General features: G+C 40.6%; 1 protein-coding gene across 1 annotated transcript; it reads right to left on the minus strand.

The window, feature by feature from the left end:
• Positions 1-578: 578 nt before the first annotated feature.
• On the minus strand, positions 579-15236 carry LOC138966098 (uncharacterized). Its single transcript, XM_070338178.1, has 7 exons — positions 15145-15236; positions 13261-13393; positions 12108-12154; positions 11198-11297; positions 10035-10159; positions 7302-7405; positions 579-4889 (listed from the first exon to the last, which is right to left on the minus strand). The coding sequence occupies exons 2-6, from the start codon at positions 13370-13372 to the stop codon at positions 7334-7336; spliced, it is 456 nt and encodes a 151-aa protein (XP_070194279.1). The 5' UTR covers positions 13373-13393; positions 15145-15236; the 3' UTR covers positions 579-4889; positions 7302-7333.
• Between the last annotated feature and the right edge of the window lie 990 nt (positions 15237-16226).

A 16226-nucleotide genomic window follows, 5' to 3' on the forward strand; every position in this document is an offset into this window, starting at 1 on the left:
TGTGCAGACATTTTGTTTGTTTGTTTGCTTAACGCCCAGCCGACCACGAAGGGCCATATCAGGGCGGTGCTGCTTTGACATATAACGTGCGCCACACACAAGACAGAAGTCGCAGCACACTAGGCTTCATGTCTCTCCCAGTCACATTATTCTGACACCGGACCAACCAGTCCTAGCACTAACCCCATAATGCCAGACGCCAGGCGGAGCAGCCACTAGATTGCCAATTTTAAAGTCTTAGGTATGACCCGGCCGGGGTTCGAACCCACGACCTCCCGATCACGGGGCGGACGCCTTACTACTAGGCCAACCGTGCCGGTTTTTTACAGACATAGATTTGCAATGGTCAAATCGGTTGATAAGGATGTGACAAAGAAAAAATGATGGTATGAAGTTTGTTGACTGCATCAAAATGAGCACAAAAGCATTATGATAAAATCAAATGAAAACAATTACATGTAATGTATAAATTGAATATTAAAGATAACTCAGTCATAAACTAATTAATTTTTACCTGTGTCACATCCACACAAAAATGAAAAGTATCTTTATTGAAAGAAACACCAAGAATCCTTGAAAATGTTTTAGAACTTTATTCATGAAACACTAAAGACCAGTTTCAAAAGATAAGAAACAAGCAAATGCTGATAAGAAAACTGAGAACAAGAAGAAAGAAGAATAGTTTCAAAAGGTTTAACGTATGATACACCAGAGTCAAGTTTAAATCATACATAATCAAGTCCATAAATTTGGCACCTTCTTGATATTCTGATGAAACAAAAACAAAATCCCTGTATCTTATTAGCACCTGTACTTGGCAAAAAACATTCTGCGTTATTGTATGGTAAACAAAAATGGGGGGGGGGGGGGGGGGGGGGGGGGGGGGTGATGAAAAGCCAATTTAGCTCAACTTCTCACCTTATAAGAATCATATGGCACATGAGATCAATAATGATGAAAATAAAACAAGACATCAAAAGGCAAACACATAGTTGCCTTTGAACTGAAGACACCCAATTATTCATTTAGGGATCAAGGGACCCTGTTGGAACCTTGACATATAGTAAACCAGAAACACAGGTCCCCTACAAATGTCAAAAAGCAAGAGGTACAGAGCAATTAATCGGTCTAAAAAGTGTTTTCATACTCTTAATTGGTTTTGAATTCAGGAATCTAAGGAAAACAGAAAAGCCATTTTCAGGAATCATTGCTTTCTATTGTGTATAGTTTCTCCAAGGGTGACATAATTCATTTGAATAATACAAATCATATATTAATCAAACAAGACCCTTTCTCTTGAAAATAAAATAGTTTCAAACTAATTTTGATGCGTATCTGGGACCATGTTAGTCTTTTTTGTGACCTTGGCAAAATGATCAACAGCATCATTTACATGACTTTGCATCTAACAGTAACAGAGAGCCCTTGCACACACTCAGCAAACAGAGCAACAGCGCAAGTGACTAACCTTTTTGATACGAAATGAGTCCGAATAAGTTTGCATGTCAAGATTTAAAATTCTGATTTCTTTATCACAACCTAACCACATCATTTGGAAAGAGAACATTAGGGAAACCATACCTGGCTGACATTCTTCAAACCAAAGAAGTGCAAGACATTTTAACATAAATGTCGCACTCATAAGAAAAAGACCAAACTTAGGGTAAGACATTTCTGCAGTGATTCTACAGGGGAAGCTACTGAAAGTGAAAGGGTATCTATCATGTAGTAGAGAGTACACATTCTCAGACCACCAAAGACCATTGCCACGGTTACGTAAGCAAAACTGCCGATCTCGTTTCTGAGTTGCCAAGATGGCGGTGTCCAGTCGCAACGCTTTTTTGTCGACAGAAGAGGCCGCTGCTTTGATACCGGACGACTTGCAAAAGCATTTGAGGGTTCAAATACATGTATCTGAAAAATTTTCACATTTTATGACAACACTACTGTACTGTGATTTTAAACTTTGTCATGTCCTTCAAGTTTACCTCATGTGTGGTAACAAAACCTTATTCTTAATCCACCCTTTCCACCACATATCTGCATACTGTTGATTGTGATTACTCTCGTGATCAGCTCACCGAGTTGAATACAGTGAAACCTCCCATAACGACCCCTCCCAATAACAACCACCTCCATTATCCGACTGATTTTCTTGGCACCATATATAAAATAATTTACATTAAGTTACTTTGGAAACAAATTCCATGTTAAAATTTTTGAAAGGAAACCTCAATGAGTATGGACCAAACCATTGTAGATCCTGGCTGACACATATCAGCACCAGGTTTTTCTGCCCTGGTCTGCCACCTTAACTGATAGCACGACATCATAACGCCTTTGTTCATAAAAGCCTTGATCATGAAAAAAGGAAAATTAACTCACTTCGTTTTAAGGTATCAACAGTAAACAATGTTATGAGAAAAGAACAAAATCAGTAAGGAATACCTGCACTGCAAACAATGCAATGAAATTATGATAACATGTACACAATTGTTTGCATAGTTATTCAATAAAGAAAAAATCGAATTAAGCTACCCCCACATCATCACTACATCACATCACCTAGTAGCAGCATGTTCATGATCCTTCAATCTTTACTTTATTTGGTGTTTAACGTCGTTTTCAACCACGAAGGTTATATCGCGATGGGGAAAGTGGGAGAGATGGGATAGAGCCACTTGTTAATTGTTTCTTGTTCACTAAAGCACCAATCAAAAAATTGCTCCAGGGGCTTGCAACGTAGTACAATATATGACCTTACTGGGAGAATGCAAGTTTCCACTACAAAGGACTTAACATGTCTTACATACTGCTTGACTAAAATCTTTTCAAACATGGACTATATTCTATACAAGAAACACTTAACAACTGGCCTGGGGGGGGGGGGGGGGACTGGTCTGGGGGTGATAGGAGAGAGTTTAACCTAGGGAAAGTAGCTTTCAGTCAAAAAGCCTCGTAATTAATTATATTTTCTACTAATTTGGTTGCTCTTAGGTGATTTGACCATGCTGGTTCCATTTCTGTTATCTGCTTATCTTACATATGCCTCTCGTTCGAGTTGTAAAATTAAATATTCAAAATGGCGTTTGAAAAGCAGTCTAACTTGCATAATAGGCATTTTCCTGTTGTGATGACAACATCAATTATATTTATGAATTCAGCGTGCCCAAATCCTTTAAATAACGGGCTCTGCCGGCTTAAAACTAAACATGTCGCAGAGGAACTTAGGTAGCCTAGCCTATGGGATAATACAAGATTGTTTTAAAAGACTGTCATGGCAGTGTTGTTTCAGATAGAAAGATGGTTATTGTTTGAAAAGTGGGGTTTTTTTTAAAATTAAGAAAACAATGCAATGATGAAATAGAAATTTCAGAATTTTTTTGACATGCACCTTTAAAACAGAGCAAACTAACAGCCACTTGGTCAATAGTCTTTCTCAACTGGATGCAACAATAGGACACACTAACCACTTGGTCAATAGTCTGTCTCAACTGGATGCAACAATAGGACACACTAACCTTGTTTAAAACAGAGCAAACTAACCGCCACTTGGTCAATAGTCTTTCTCAACTGGATGCAACAATAGGACACACTAACCACTTGGTCAATAGTCTGTCTCAACTGGATGCAACAATAGGACACACTAACCTCGTTTAACACAGAGCAAACTAACAGCCACTTGGTCAATAGTCTGTCTCAACTGGATGCAACAATAGGACACACTAACCTTGTTTAAAACAGAGCAAACTAACAGCCACTTGGTCAATAGTCTGTCTCAACTGGATGCAACAATAGGACACACTAACCACTTGGTCAATAGTCTGTCTCAACTGGATGCAACAATAGGACACACTAACCTCGTTTAACACAGAGCAAACTAACAGCCACTTGGTCAATAGTCTGTCTCAACTGGATGCAACAATAGGACACACTAACCTTGTTTAAAACAGAGCAAACTAACAGCCACTTGGTCAATAGTCTTTCTCAACTGGATGCAACAATAGGACACACTAACCACTTGGTCAATAGTCTGTCTCAACTGGATGCAACAATAGGACACACTAACCTTGTTTAAAACAGAGCAAACTAACAGCCACTTGGTCAATAGTCTTTCTCAACTGGATGCAACAATAGGTTTGTTTGTTTGTTTATTTGTTGCTTAACGTCCAGCCGACTACGCAGAGCCATATCAGGACGAGGAAGGGGGGGATGAAGGGGGCCACTTGTCAAGCGATTCCTGTTTACAAATGCACTAACCCATTACTTGTGTCCCAGCAGGCTTTAGTAAAACTAAATTAATACCTACTGGAAGATTACCAGTTTCCAGTATGTTAAAATAGGCTTAACCTATCTACTGCTGGACTTACATCAGAACACTAACAGATTAAACTATACATGAATCGCGAGACAAGCGGCAAGAGAAGAGATTTTTGGAAAAAATACAGGTGAATGAGCAAGAAGGCAGAAAAAGGAAAAGAATTCATGAAGAAAAAGAGAGCATGACAGGAAAGAGGAACCAAAAATCTACCTAACAGCAAACTAGAAAGCTCCTGCGGTTTCAAAAACAGGAGGGGCTTTTAATTTCATAACCGCAGTGCCCCACTGCGGGAGGGGGGGATGGGATAGAGCCACTTGTTAACTGTTTCTTGTTCACAAAAGCACTAATCAAAAATTGCCCCAGGGGCCTGCAACGCAGTACAATATATAACCTTACTGGGAAAATGCAAGTTTCCAGTACAAAGGACTCAACATGTCTTACATACTGCTTGACTAAAACTGCTGACAATGATGAACTGCTTTCTGCTGCTGTTGATGAGGACCTGTCTCCTATTTCAGTCCTTCTGACCTTTTTTCTGCTGCTGGGTACGAAGCTGGTCTGTGGGTCACTGTTAACAAATTAAATGAGAACTTTAGCAATAAGATAAAGAGGGCTGGAAAGCTTGTTTTTCCAATAAAATATAACACAGATTTGGAGTACTTATAAAAGCAGTGCATTGCTCATGACACCCATCTTGTAAACTTAGAAACTTTCTTCATATTAGGTAAAAATTCAGCCTGTTTATTAGCAATAAAATCAGAAGCAGCAGTTTATTGCATTGTAATTTAACATACAGAGAAGCACTGTTGTATTGACACAACGTTATATTGAATTAATTCCCGACTATATTCAAATCACCGCTAGGCCCTAACAAAAGCTCTTCTTAGTATTTGATAAAAAAAATAAAGGCTATATTGAAATTTTGGCTATATTCAGGCATGAGGAAGTTTCTAAATTGTATGTCACAATGTGGGCTACTGAATTTAAAAAAAATGACTAGCCCACTAAGTTGACAACAGTAACAATTTGACTTGCCCACACAACTCAGGTTACCACACAACAATGAAGAGTTAACCGCGAGGGTAGCCCGCGGATTGAAATAGGCTACCCCCTGGCTGGCAATACAGGGCAACAATGTTCCCACTATCCTTTCTCTTAGCTTCTTATCTTCTGTCTCTTGTCTTGTTTTTTATCCGCACTTTTTTCTGCCTTCAAGCCCTGTAATCTATCTATATAGCTATTCTGATGGACACGTGGGGGAATTCGGGGGCTGTGATTGGATGGTCTCACACATCCCTTTTCCGATCATCAAAGCATAATGCTACGAAAGTCGGCCATTTTTGCCAATATCCAAAAGCATATTGGCAATAACAAAGACTCATGGTTCCGGTTTACCCATCTGTACCACGCGGCGATGTTTCAATCGACAACAGCATACACTGACAACTTGAAATTCTTCTCGGGAATGTTTTTCAGCTTTACAAATGTTGATAGCATACCCTTTTCTGCTAACTTCTCGATGAAACAGGACTAAACCAATTATTTTCTGTCCCTAAACACCACAAAATGCCCAAAGTCAAAAGATGTACATGTAGTACAAACAGGGGAGTAAAACGGAAAAGCCGTTTTTGTGTGCCTGTGTGAGCTCAGTTGCCGACTGACACAAACTTTCGCATTCGGCTTTTCTTATCTCGTAACTCCACATTAAATACCATTCTCTTAATCTCTCGAAGTATGGCTGCCCATGTGGCAGGGTATAATAAACAAACGGCCATAAACGCAAAATTCTCATTCGCAAAAAGGGATGGCCCAGGGAGCTCAAGCAGTAGTAAATTTTAAGGGGCTTATTGTCCGTCAGGTCTTAATTGCCTATATTGGACATGAATTGGCTTATACGATTCGAGTTTTTACGCCCTCACGGCTTTTGATGTATGCGTGTTTAGGTGGTATCAGCCATCTGCACTTATGGTAGAATGACCAAGATCTTTAACGTGCCATTGTGGTGACACGGGGGTGGGAGATGGATACCGTCTCTGGGTCTGCACATAAAGTTGACCCGTGTCCGTCCCGGCCCGGATTCGAACCAGCGACCTTTCGATCACAAGTCCAGTGCTCTACCACCTGAGCTACCCGGGCCCCGGAGCTCAAGCACAAGAAGAAGAAGAAGAAGAAGAAGAAGAAGGAGCAGGAGGAGGAGAAGGAGAAGGAGGAGGAGAAGGAGGAGGAGAAGGAGGAGGAGAAGGAGGAGGAGCAGCAGGAGCAGGAGAAGGAGCAGAAGGAGCAGGAGCAGAAGGAGCAGGAGGAGAAGGAGCAGGAGGAGGAGCAGGAGCAGGAGGAGGAGAAGGAGCAGGAGGAGGAGCAGGAGCAGGAGAAGGAGCAGGAGGAGGAGGAGGAGGAGGAAGAGGAGGAGGAAGAAGAGGAAGAGGAAAAGGAAGAGGAAGAGGAAGAAGAAGAAGAAGAAGAAGTTTCTTGAGCGCCAATTTTACACCCGCCCTGCGGGCGATCACATTCTCAATTTTGTTCGCCCACACTAATTTTTATTTGCCTAGGGCAACAAGGGTGACCGATCTTGTGCACGCCTGATATTGAAACAAAATTTCTGCTCACAAGAACTTTTCCCCTGCTTATTTTGAATTTAACATTGATTCGAATTTAAAGAAACTTAACCTCAAGAGATCCAAGTGCAGAGTCAGTTAGGTACAGTCAAACCTTTTGAATACAACCATCAAAAAGATTCTGTAACTCAGGCTTTGAAATTTGTCTATTTCTTATCTTTAAGAGGCTCTCCCACTTGTTCAACCATAATATACTCGTCTTAGTCTTACAGATGCACTTTAGTCTCTTAGCCTCAAGGTTTCCCTGTATTTTCTAGTTCACTATGTAACAGAAAAGTGGCATTCAGACCACATAAAGCAAAACATTTGACGGTAAAATAACAAAAACAGAAAGGTTCAAGTAAGAGCAGAGGAAAATCATGTACTTTGATCATATAAAGTCCTCCGTGTCCTTGGTTTAAGGAGAGGATAATCCAGAGATTGAAGAAGCTCCCGTCTCACTCTCAGTGTCAGGACAGTAGTCTTCGTCCTGAAACAAAATATCCAGGTTTTGTTCTTTTTACATACTCATAAACAATATCATTGTACAGGTTTCAGCCTAACTTTTGCATGGACATAAGATTTCATGACACTTTGTTGTAAGGTGCTTTAAATTTTTTTTAAAAAAACCTAGACAAGGATGTCCGAGGGGACACGGCGTCACCGTGTATAGCATGGTCTGCTCGTAATTGGATGTTAGCCGAGCTTAACGTATAGCAGCCAGCCGCAACTAACAACAGCTCAAACCGCCCAGTAGCTCGGTTGGTAGCTCAGTTGGTAGAGCAGTGGACTTGTGATCGAAAGGTCGCAGGTTCGAATTCGGGCCGGGCCGGACACGGGTCAACTCTATGTGCAGACCCAGAGACAGAAGCCATGTCCCACCCCCGTGTCATCACAATGGCACGTAAAAGACCTTGGTCATTCTGCCATAAGTGCAGGTGGCTGAATACACCCAAACACGCAGACACCTGGGTAGCGCGACTCCGTTGCTGCTAGCTTTCCACTGGGAGGAAGCGACCCGAATTTCCCAGCGATGGGACAATAAAGTAATGAGAAATGAGAGAGAAATGAGTATGAATTCTCCTTCTTCCCAAGAACAACAGCAGACTAGAACAAGTCAGCAACGCAACGCCAGGACAGTTTAAAGCCATCCGCTGGTAATTGGACTCCGTTGCTGCTAGCTTTCCACTGGGAGGAAGCGACCCGAATTTCCCAGCGATGGGACAATAAAGTAATGAGAAATGAGAGAGAAATGAGTATGAATTCTCCTTCTTCCCAAGAACAACAGCAGACTAGAACAAGTCAGCAACGCAACGCCAGGACAGTTTAAAGCCATCCGCTGGTAATTGGACGTTAGCTCCGCTTAACGTATAGCAGCCAGCTGCACACAGTGATAGACACAGACGGCATTTTGTGAAACCACGCATGGTGTATACAACCAAAATGAGGGGAATTGAAACCGAGAAATCGCTAATAAATCATGAATCGCTAAATATTTGTCAACCAAACTTGGCACACAATCTGCTGATATGCACAGGCATGAGCAAGTTCCAGAATTTTCACTCGCCTTGTGGGCTAGTGAAATTCAAAATTGACTAGCCCACAAACAATTTCACTTGCCCACAAAAATGAGTTTCCAAACAACAAAACGATTCTATCCATTCAAACGTGGTGAAAGGCGAGCAGGTCTTTGCAAGCGCCTGTACAGATCGCATTAGTTGAGCGACATGAGCACGCTAGTCTTGCGTTAGCTGGTGCATAGCGTGTCCCCCCCTCGGTGTCTTCAACCTTTTTGTTTGAGTTTACCCATTTTTTGGTGTTTTGTTGGTGAGACTTTGATGTTTCGTGTGCACGTATGTTTTCTAGCTTAATTTGTCCGTACCAACAACGAATGGCCCCTTTCTCTCCTTCTCAGAAGCGGCATGCTTTTTGCAAGCAGTACTGTACACAACATGACATTTTTGTGTAGTCTGCCTGGAAGGAACGCTTCCTCTGTCCGGAGTCATACTTTTTAATCTCTCGGACTCCGTTCCCTCTGGTTTGGCTAGTTGTCCAAGTATTTCTACATGTTTACAGCTTCAGATCTGCCTAGGCTTCTGAGACACACATGCTGCGTCGACAATACTGATTGGTTAAAATCGCGTCAACAAAAAGTCCTGATAACCCTGAAATCATAAGGTCATTCTGATTGGTCACTAAAGAGAATTTCCTGGAACTGGAGCTCCGATCACATCTAATTTTAGCAATCGTAGACGACAACGTGCTTCACAACAGACAATCGTCGCTTGGAAATTGATACCACAGACCCAAAATTTACACTCGCCAAGCGGGCGATCATTATAAAACTTTCTACTCGCCCACACTCATTTCTGGTCGCCTGTGGCAAGTGGGCGACCGATCTTGCTCATGCCTGTATGTACCTAACCCTACCTGCAAAGTTTGGTTGAAAAACAGCACAAAAAGTGGGTTCATCGAGACCGGTATATTTCGACCAAACTTTGCAGGTAGGTTTAGGTGCATATCAGCATATTGTGCAGGGATGTGGTTAGGCGTCGGACATAGACCGATTACAAGGCTCAAATGTCCGATTCACATAAACGCATTGCGGTCAGATGTCCTATCGTTTTCAACTGAGCGCGGTCATGGTCCGATAAAAACTCCATTCCTTCGGACAGCACGATATTTGATATTCTTTCCGTGATAGTGCTGAAGTTTTTGGTCGTTTTTTAGTTTGTTTCTCTTTTGTGTGTGTCCTGCACACAATGTTGGTGCATGTACTGATATGTGTGTTTGCACATGATAATTTTGTGTTTTGTACACAATTATAATGTCCTATTGAAATGTCTGAAAGCAGTCAAATGTCCTATTGATGCCGAAGAGCTCAGGGCATTTGTCCTATAGGTATGAATTTGTGGCAACATCCCTGATTGTGTACTGAAAAATCGCTAATAAATCATGAATCGCTAAATATTTGTCAACCAAGCTTGGCACACAATATGCTGATATGCACCTAATCCTACCTGCAAAGTTTGTTTGAAAAACAGCACAAAAAGTGGGTTCATCGAGACCCGTATACTTTGCAGGTACTACAGTATATCAGTAACAAAATCAACACTTACTAAGGGCAGGCTGTCAACATTTGATCTGCTTTCTGCTGATGTTGCTGAGGACCTGTCTGCTATCGCAGTCGATGATACCTCTGACCTGCTTTCTGCTGCTGGGTTCAAGACTGGTCTGTAGGTCTCTGTTAACAAATTAAATGAAAACTAGCAATGAGACAAACAGGGCTGGAAAGCTTATAATTATGATATCCCAATCTTCTTCTTCTTCTACGTTCCCGGCCATACGTCTAGATGTCCAGTCCAGTGTTGAGTGCAAATCCCGCAGTCAGCCGCAGTGATGCCGCTGTCCCCCACAGCTTTTCGCGGAGCTCCACTTCACTCGGCCACGTTTGGCGCCTCAGGGTGTGTGATATCCCAATAACATATAACACAGATTTGAAGTACTTATAAAAGCCATTTGAAAAAGCAAACAGAGGTTGCTACACTTGAAGATTTTCACTGGCTACTTATCCGGAAGGACTATATTAGACAGACGGGCAGGTTCCGTAAATGAGCCTCTATACTTCACTCATTTAGTCATTACATTTATTAGACACTGTCATGCAACATGCTGCCTGACAAATTTTTCCCCATAACCTCTCTCATGTTCTTTTGTTGTTTTCCGACTTATCAATTATGTCTCGATTTATGCGCAATGTAGTGACTTTTCCTCTGATCACAATACGCATTAACTTTGTGCGAGTGTCTTATGTGCACTTATTACAATTGAAAAAATCCCCTCAAATATTGGCGCTCTAAGTCTTCTTCTTCTTTTTCCCTTAAGCTAGCTACTAGCTAGCTGCCCTTTCCCCACCTCCTGTATCACCAACCCCTTCCCATTTTCTGCTTGTTTGTGTATCTGTTTTGTCTTTTGTTTTGTTTTTCGTTTCCTGAAAGGAGCTAATGTACTTATTCCGCCATCATGCTAACCTTTGTTTTGTAATTACTATGATTGCTTAAAATAAGCATTATATGCTTGAGTATGTAATCATCCATGCATTGTTCTTGTCATGATTAAAATTGAATAAAGTTTTGTTTAAACCAAGAAGAAGAGTGATATTACTGATAACAAGCAACACAACAGTTCATTGCTCATGACATGCATATTGTAGAGATCAGAGGCAGAACTAACAAAAACAGAAATGTTCAACTTCAAGTAGGAGCGGAGGAAAATCATGTACCTTGATCATATAAAGTCTTCTGGTTGCTTGGTTGAAGGAGAGGGTAGTCCACTGAGATTGAAGAAGCTCCTGTCTCATTCTCCGGGCAGTAGTTTTCATTCTGAAACAAAAATTACAGGTTATGTTCTTTTCCACACACTCATAAACACACATCATTGAACAGATTTCTGCATTTAACAGTAACACCTACACATGTCCACTTGTCAACATTGAGTGGAAACCATTTTACAACATATTGGAAAACTTTTGACAGTCAATCTCTACAAAAATCAATTGTAAAGTCATCATTAGGGCAACCATTGTAAATATAAAAATCTTGTTTGTCAAACAAAGCTAAAAGCTGATCAAAGGTGGAGCTTTGCCCTTGTTATAATCATATCCTGAGTTTGTTCTTTAAAAGCTTTGTCGAAATGTTAGGTAGCTGGCCATAAAAACTATAACAGCAAATGAACAATAAACCTGGGCATATTTGTTATGGTGTGCATAGTTTCTTTCATAAGGCTGCATGCATCTTTATCAATAAGTGGCACAACTGATTGCAAGTGTCCCTGTCTGCCTAACCTCTTTGTAATACCCACTAACAGTAACAGTAACAGCAAACGATGTTGATAGACCGTGTAAACCACAGAGCCTTCACAACACACACAAAAACGGATGTACTAATATCGCAAGCTTGAAGCACACAAGCGCAATGGTGGTGTAACAGACTTCTCTGGGGTATCAACATATATACATAGCTGGCTTTAAACCACAGACCACCTATCAATGTCTATATTGAGGATTGATTGAAGAATAAGGAATGTAATGTACCATATTTGTCTATAGTCAGTAGCAAATCAATTCTACAAGAAGAAGGAAGTAGACACTAATAGTAATACAAAATGACAAAAAGAAAAGAGCACTGACATACCTCTAATGTCTGAGGAGTGGTGAGTATTCTGGAGATACTGGACTTATCTGTACAGAGAAAATGCACACTGAACTGGTTACAATGGTGATTTAAAAACAACTTTTAAAAGTTTAAACTTTGTAAACAAGCAGAGAAGAAAAACAATTCTCAGTTAATCTGGTAGATTTCAAGTGACCATATTATGTATCTAATATAAGGATGCCCTTGTAATCCATTCATGCTTTTTGAAGAAAACGCCCTGACTGAATTGTTTTGTTGGGTAAAGCTCTTTCGAGTTTGAGCGCTCATATACATACTCTTTTTTGTTTGTTTGTTTGTTTGCTTAACGCCCAGCCGACCACGAAGAGCCATATCAGGGCGGTACTGCTTTGACATATAACGTGCGCCACACACAAGACAGAAGTCGCAGCACAGGCTCCAGTCCATGTCTCACCCAGTCACATTATTCTGACACCGGACCAACCAGTCCTAGCACTAACCCCACAATGCCAGACGCCAGGCGGAGCAGCCACTAGATTGCCAATTTTAAAGTCTTAGGTATGACCCGGCCGGGGTTCGATCCCACGACCTCCCGATCACGGGGCGGACGCCTTACCACTAGGCCAACCGTGCCGGATACATACTCTAAATATTGTTAATGTTAGTTGTTACTATACATGATCGTTCGTTATTTTTCATGAATCTTCACATGTCGAGTTTCAAGGATTTTAATGTGTGATCTGTTAATGTTGTTCTGTAGTATAAAGCTAGGATTGAAAACGCTCATCTATTGATTTGAATACATATTATATATCTTCCTGGTTTGCAAATGATTCAAAACATCTGGCAATAATTAGGTTGATTTTAGTACTGTATCGGTCATTGACCGACTGAGCATAAATTCAACATCTAGATCATTTAGAAAATTGTTTTGGTCATCGCTTATTTCGATGACAGATTGATTGAAAAGTCAATGACCAGCTCACTGAAAAATCAGTCGGTCATTTCACAATTCTATGCGTCAAGTGACCGATGACCGACAAGAATCCTATTCACTGATCTGGTCTTTGACTTTAGTTAAGCTTGCAAACCTGTATATATGGCTGGTACTAGTAAAACTAAATACATGTATTCAAAATAAATCCCCTGAACATCAACTGAGTAAATTTCTTACCAGAACTTGTGCTTGTTGTCAGGCTTCCATGTTTCTTTAAGTTTGACAAAGAGAGCTGCAACATGAACTGCCCTCTGGTATAGTGAGCAAAGTATCCAGGATCCAACGCCATATTCCTCAGCTTCAAATTAGCCTGATGGATAATTTCAAATATTATAATGAATTAATCTTAAACACAAACATAACACATCACATCATGTCATCAAAAATTACAGGTTAAGTTCTTTTCCACATACTCACAATGATAAACACACATCATTGAACATATTTCTGCATGTAATACTTAGGTAACACCTACAAATATCAACCTGTCAACATTGTGTGAACATTGAGTGAAAACCATTTTTCATCATATTGGAAAACTGTTGACAGTCAATCTCTAGAAAAATCATTTATAAAGTCATCATTCAAGGGCAACCATTGTAAATATTATAATTTTGATTGTCAAACTCAAAGCTTAGTTAAAGCTGATCAAAAGTGGAGCTTTGCCCTTTTTATATCCTGAGTCAGTTCTTTAACAGCTTGGTCGAAATGTTAGGTATAGCTGGCCAAGTCAGGGAATGCTTTAACACATTAACACTAATAACAGCAATAAACCTGGGCATATTTGTTATGGTGCGCATAGTTTCTTTCATAAGGTTGCATGTATCTTTATCAATGTGTGGCACAACTGATTGAAAGTGTCACTGTATGCCTAACTTCTTTGTACTTCACACTATTATATAACAGCGAAATATATCAAATATCACTAACTACCACGTAAAAGCACACCGCTAACTTTGAGCCCAACATTATGCTTAGTATTAGTATAAGCTCTGAAATGTATTTTAAGTTGATTAAACCAGAGGTGACGGTTAGAACAAATAGCGCTGGATGGTTATTGAAAACAGAGCTCTGATGAGCATATTTAATGAACGTTTTCTGTCGTTACACTCATTATCGAAGACAAAATCAAATTATGTCCAAAAAAAACCCAACGTTAAAGTTTTTTGATATGCCGGACAGTCTAACAGTAACACTGCATGCCCATGGATGTACATTAAATCCATGCATAGACTAACTGATTACTCAGGTGAGCCCAAAAGAACTGAACACCCCAGCGAGCCAGCTTTCTTGACCGCCAAGGACGACCACGCACGTTTCCGGCCGATTTATGTGGAGCACGTGATGCGCACAAAAAATATTGTCGGTTTAGAAGTGTTGTCTGCGCAATGATCGCGGCGGCTTTCTTGACCGCCAAGGACGACCACGCACGTTGTGAGACGTCATTCGTTAGACCTCAATTAACGCGTGCCTCTAAGTTCTAACAAGCAAGAAACACAAACAGTATTCCTTCCAGATAAGTAAAAAAAAATGTGTACACGAGGCTAGGTAAATTCAACAGATTTGTTTTGTATTACCATATATATAATAATATTATATATTATGATCGTTATCATATGAATTTATTCTCAAATGAACAATATACGAGCCTCTGATTGTTTGCACATAAAACTATCCACAACTGGCGTGTGTGGAACCCAAAACAGCAGCAATTGAGCAAATTGAATCACTGAATGAAAATGTCCGAACGTTCATAATCATATCTCCGCTTCAAAAGAACATTCGTTCGCCCGTCGACTGTACGAAATCTAACAATATGTGTCCTTATCACGGTCAAGCTTAGAATGATTTGGTAAAGATTGAAGGCCTCAGCACAGGCCATGAACATGATGACGAGATTTTCTAAGATGGCGAACACTGCGTGGTCGAAATAGCATAACAAAAGTTACTTTTCATGTCCAAGCGGAAGCATTTTCCCATTGAGTGGCATGTAAAACAAAAAAGAAAGTGGTAAACAAACACATACAACAAGTTCAGCATTCGTGTCACATTGCAACTCACCTTTCTTTCTCTCACTCTCCCAGAAACACATCAATCGAGTCATCATGCAGCTTCGCCATTTTTCAGTTTCGCCGCGCTGTGCGCTGTGCGCCTCATTGTGAGGCCAATGACGTCATTCTTAAAATAGGCCAAGATATAACTTTTCAGCGTTGTCGCATGGTGCTTCAACTGATTCTAAATGCATGCAGACGTTAGAAAGTCAACTTTGGTGGTTTTGTGTTAAAACTGTTGAAAGTAGACAACAGCTCGGATTTCACGGAAAGAACACTCCCATAACCAAATATATTTGAAGATAATGTCATGTTGACATAAAGGTGAAAATCAGAGTAGTCACCCTAATGACCGCAATACAAAATGGTACTGTTCTCATTCAGTTTGATTCTGATTTATCTGCATCTTCTTTACCAGTGACGTCTCGATGTGTTTCCTCGTTAGCGCAGTGGATCAAGCGTCCTGGGACAGAAACGAGGTTCAGAGAGGCCAAAACAATAGGTCGACCGACTTTCGGTCGACCCAACTACAAAGTTCAATGAAAATTATCTATAGGTCGACAAAAAGTCGACCTATAGACTGTTTGTACTAATATATATATATATAAGAGATATAAAAATCAAACATACACATATCGCGGGATTCACCAAGACACCATGTGAAGTATGTCATACATGACGCCATATTGTTACTAAACGGTGACGTGACCGCTGAGGATGTATGACGTACACTACACTCTTGCCTGGTTATCGATCGTAGGATACAAGTTCAAGCTTATTCAGTCTCATCATTCAGTTTTGTTAAAACTTTAGCCTTCCTGTAGCCAAGTTTGTTCGTGTCGTTAGCATATTTGCTGGTTGAAGACCAAGCGAAACGATATCCTGCCGCTAGCATATTTGCTGGTTGAAGACCAAGCGAAACGATATCGTGCCGCTAGCATATTTGCTAGCCAAACGATATCTTGCCGTTAGCAGCGGCCGTTTTTTAGTACCATACTTATTTCATTCCACACGCTAGATCAGCCTGACTGCACGGTAGAATGTGAGCAAAAGGGATATGCTCTGTAAGCTGAGACTTCAGAGTACCTCACT

This window comes from Littorina saxatilis, linkage group LG5 (genome assembly GCF_037325665.1).
Source record: "Littorina saxatilis isolate snail1 linkage group LG5, US_GU_Lsax_2.0, whole genome shotgun sequence".
Taxonomy (NCBI): Eukaryota; Metazoa; Mollusca; class Gastropoda; order Littorinimorpha; family Littorinidae; genus Littorina; species Littorina saxatilis.

Coding starts and splice junctions, on each gene's coding strand:
- LOC138966098 (XM_070338178.1), bottom strand. CDS start 13,372: ATGGCGTTGGATCCTGGATACTTTGCTCACTATACCAGAGGGCAGTTC. Junction 11,298..12,107: donor CCACTCCTCAGACATTAGAG/GTATGTCAGTGC, acceptor TTTTTGTTTCAG/AATGAAAACTACTGCCCGGA. Junction 10,160..11,197: donor GAAGACTTTATATGATCAAG/GTACATGATTTT, acceptor ATTTGTTAACAG/AGACCTACAGACCAGTCTTG.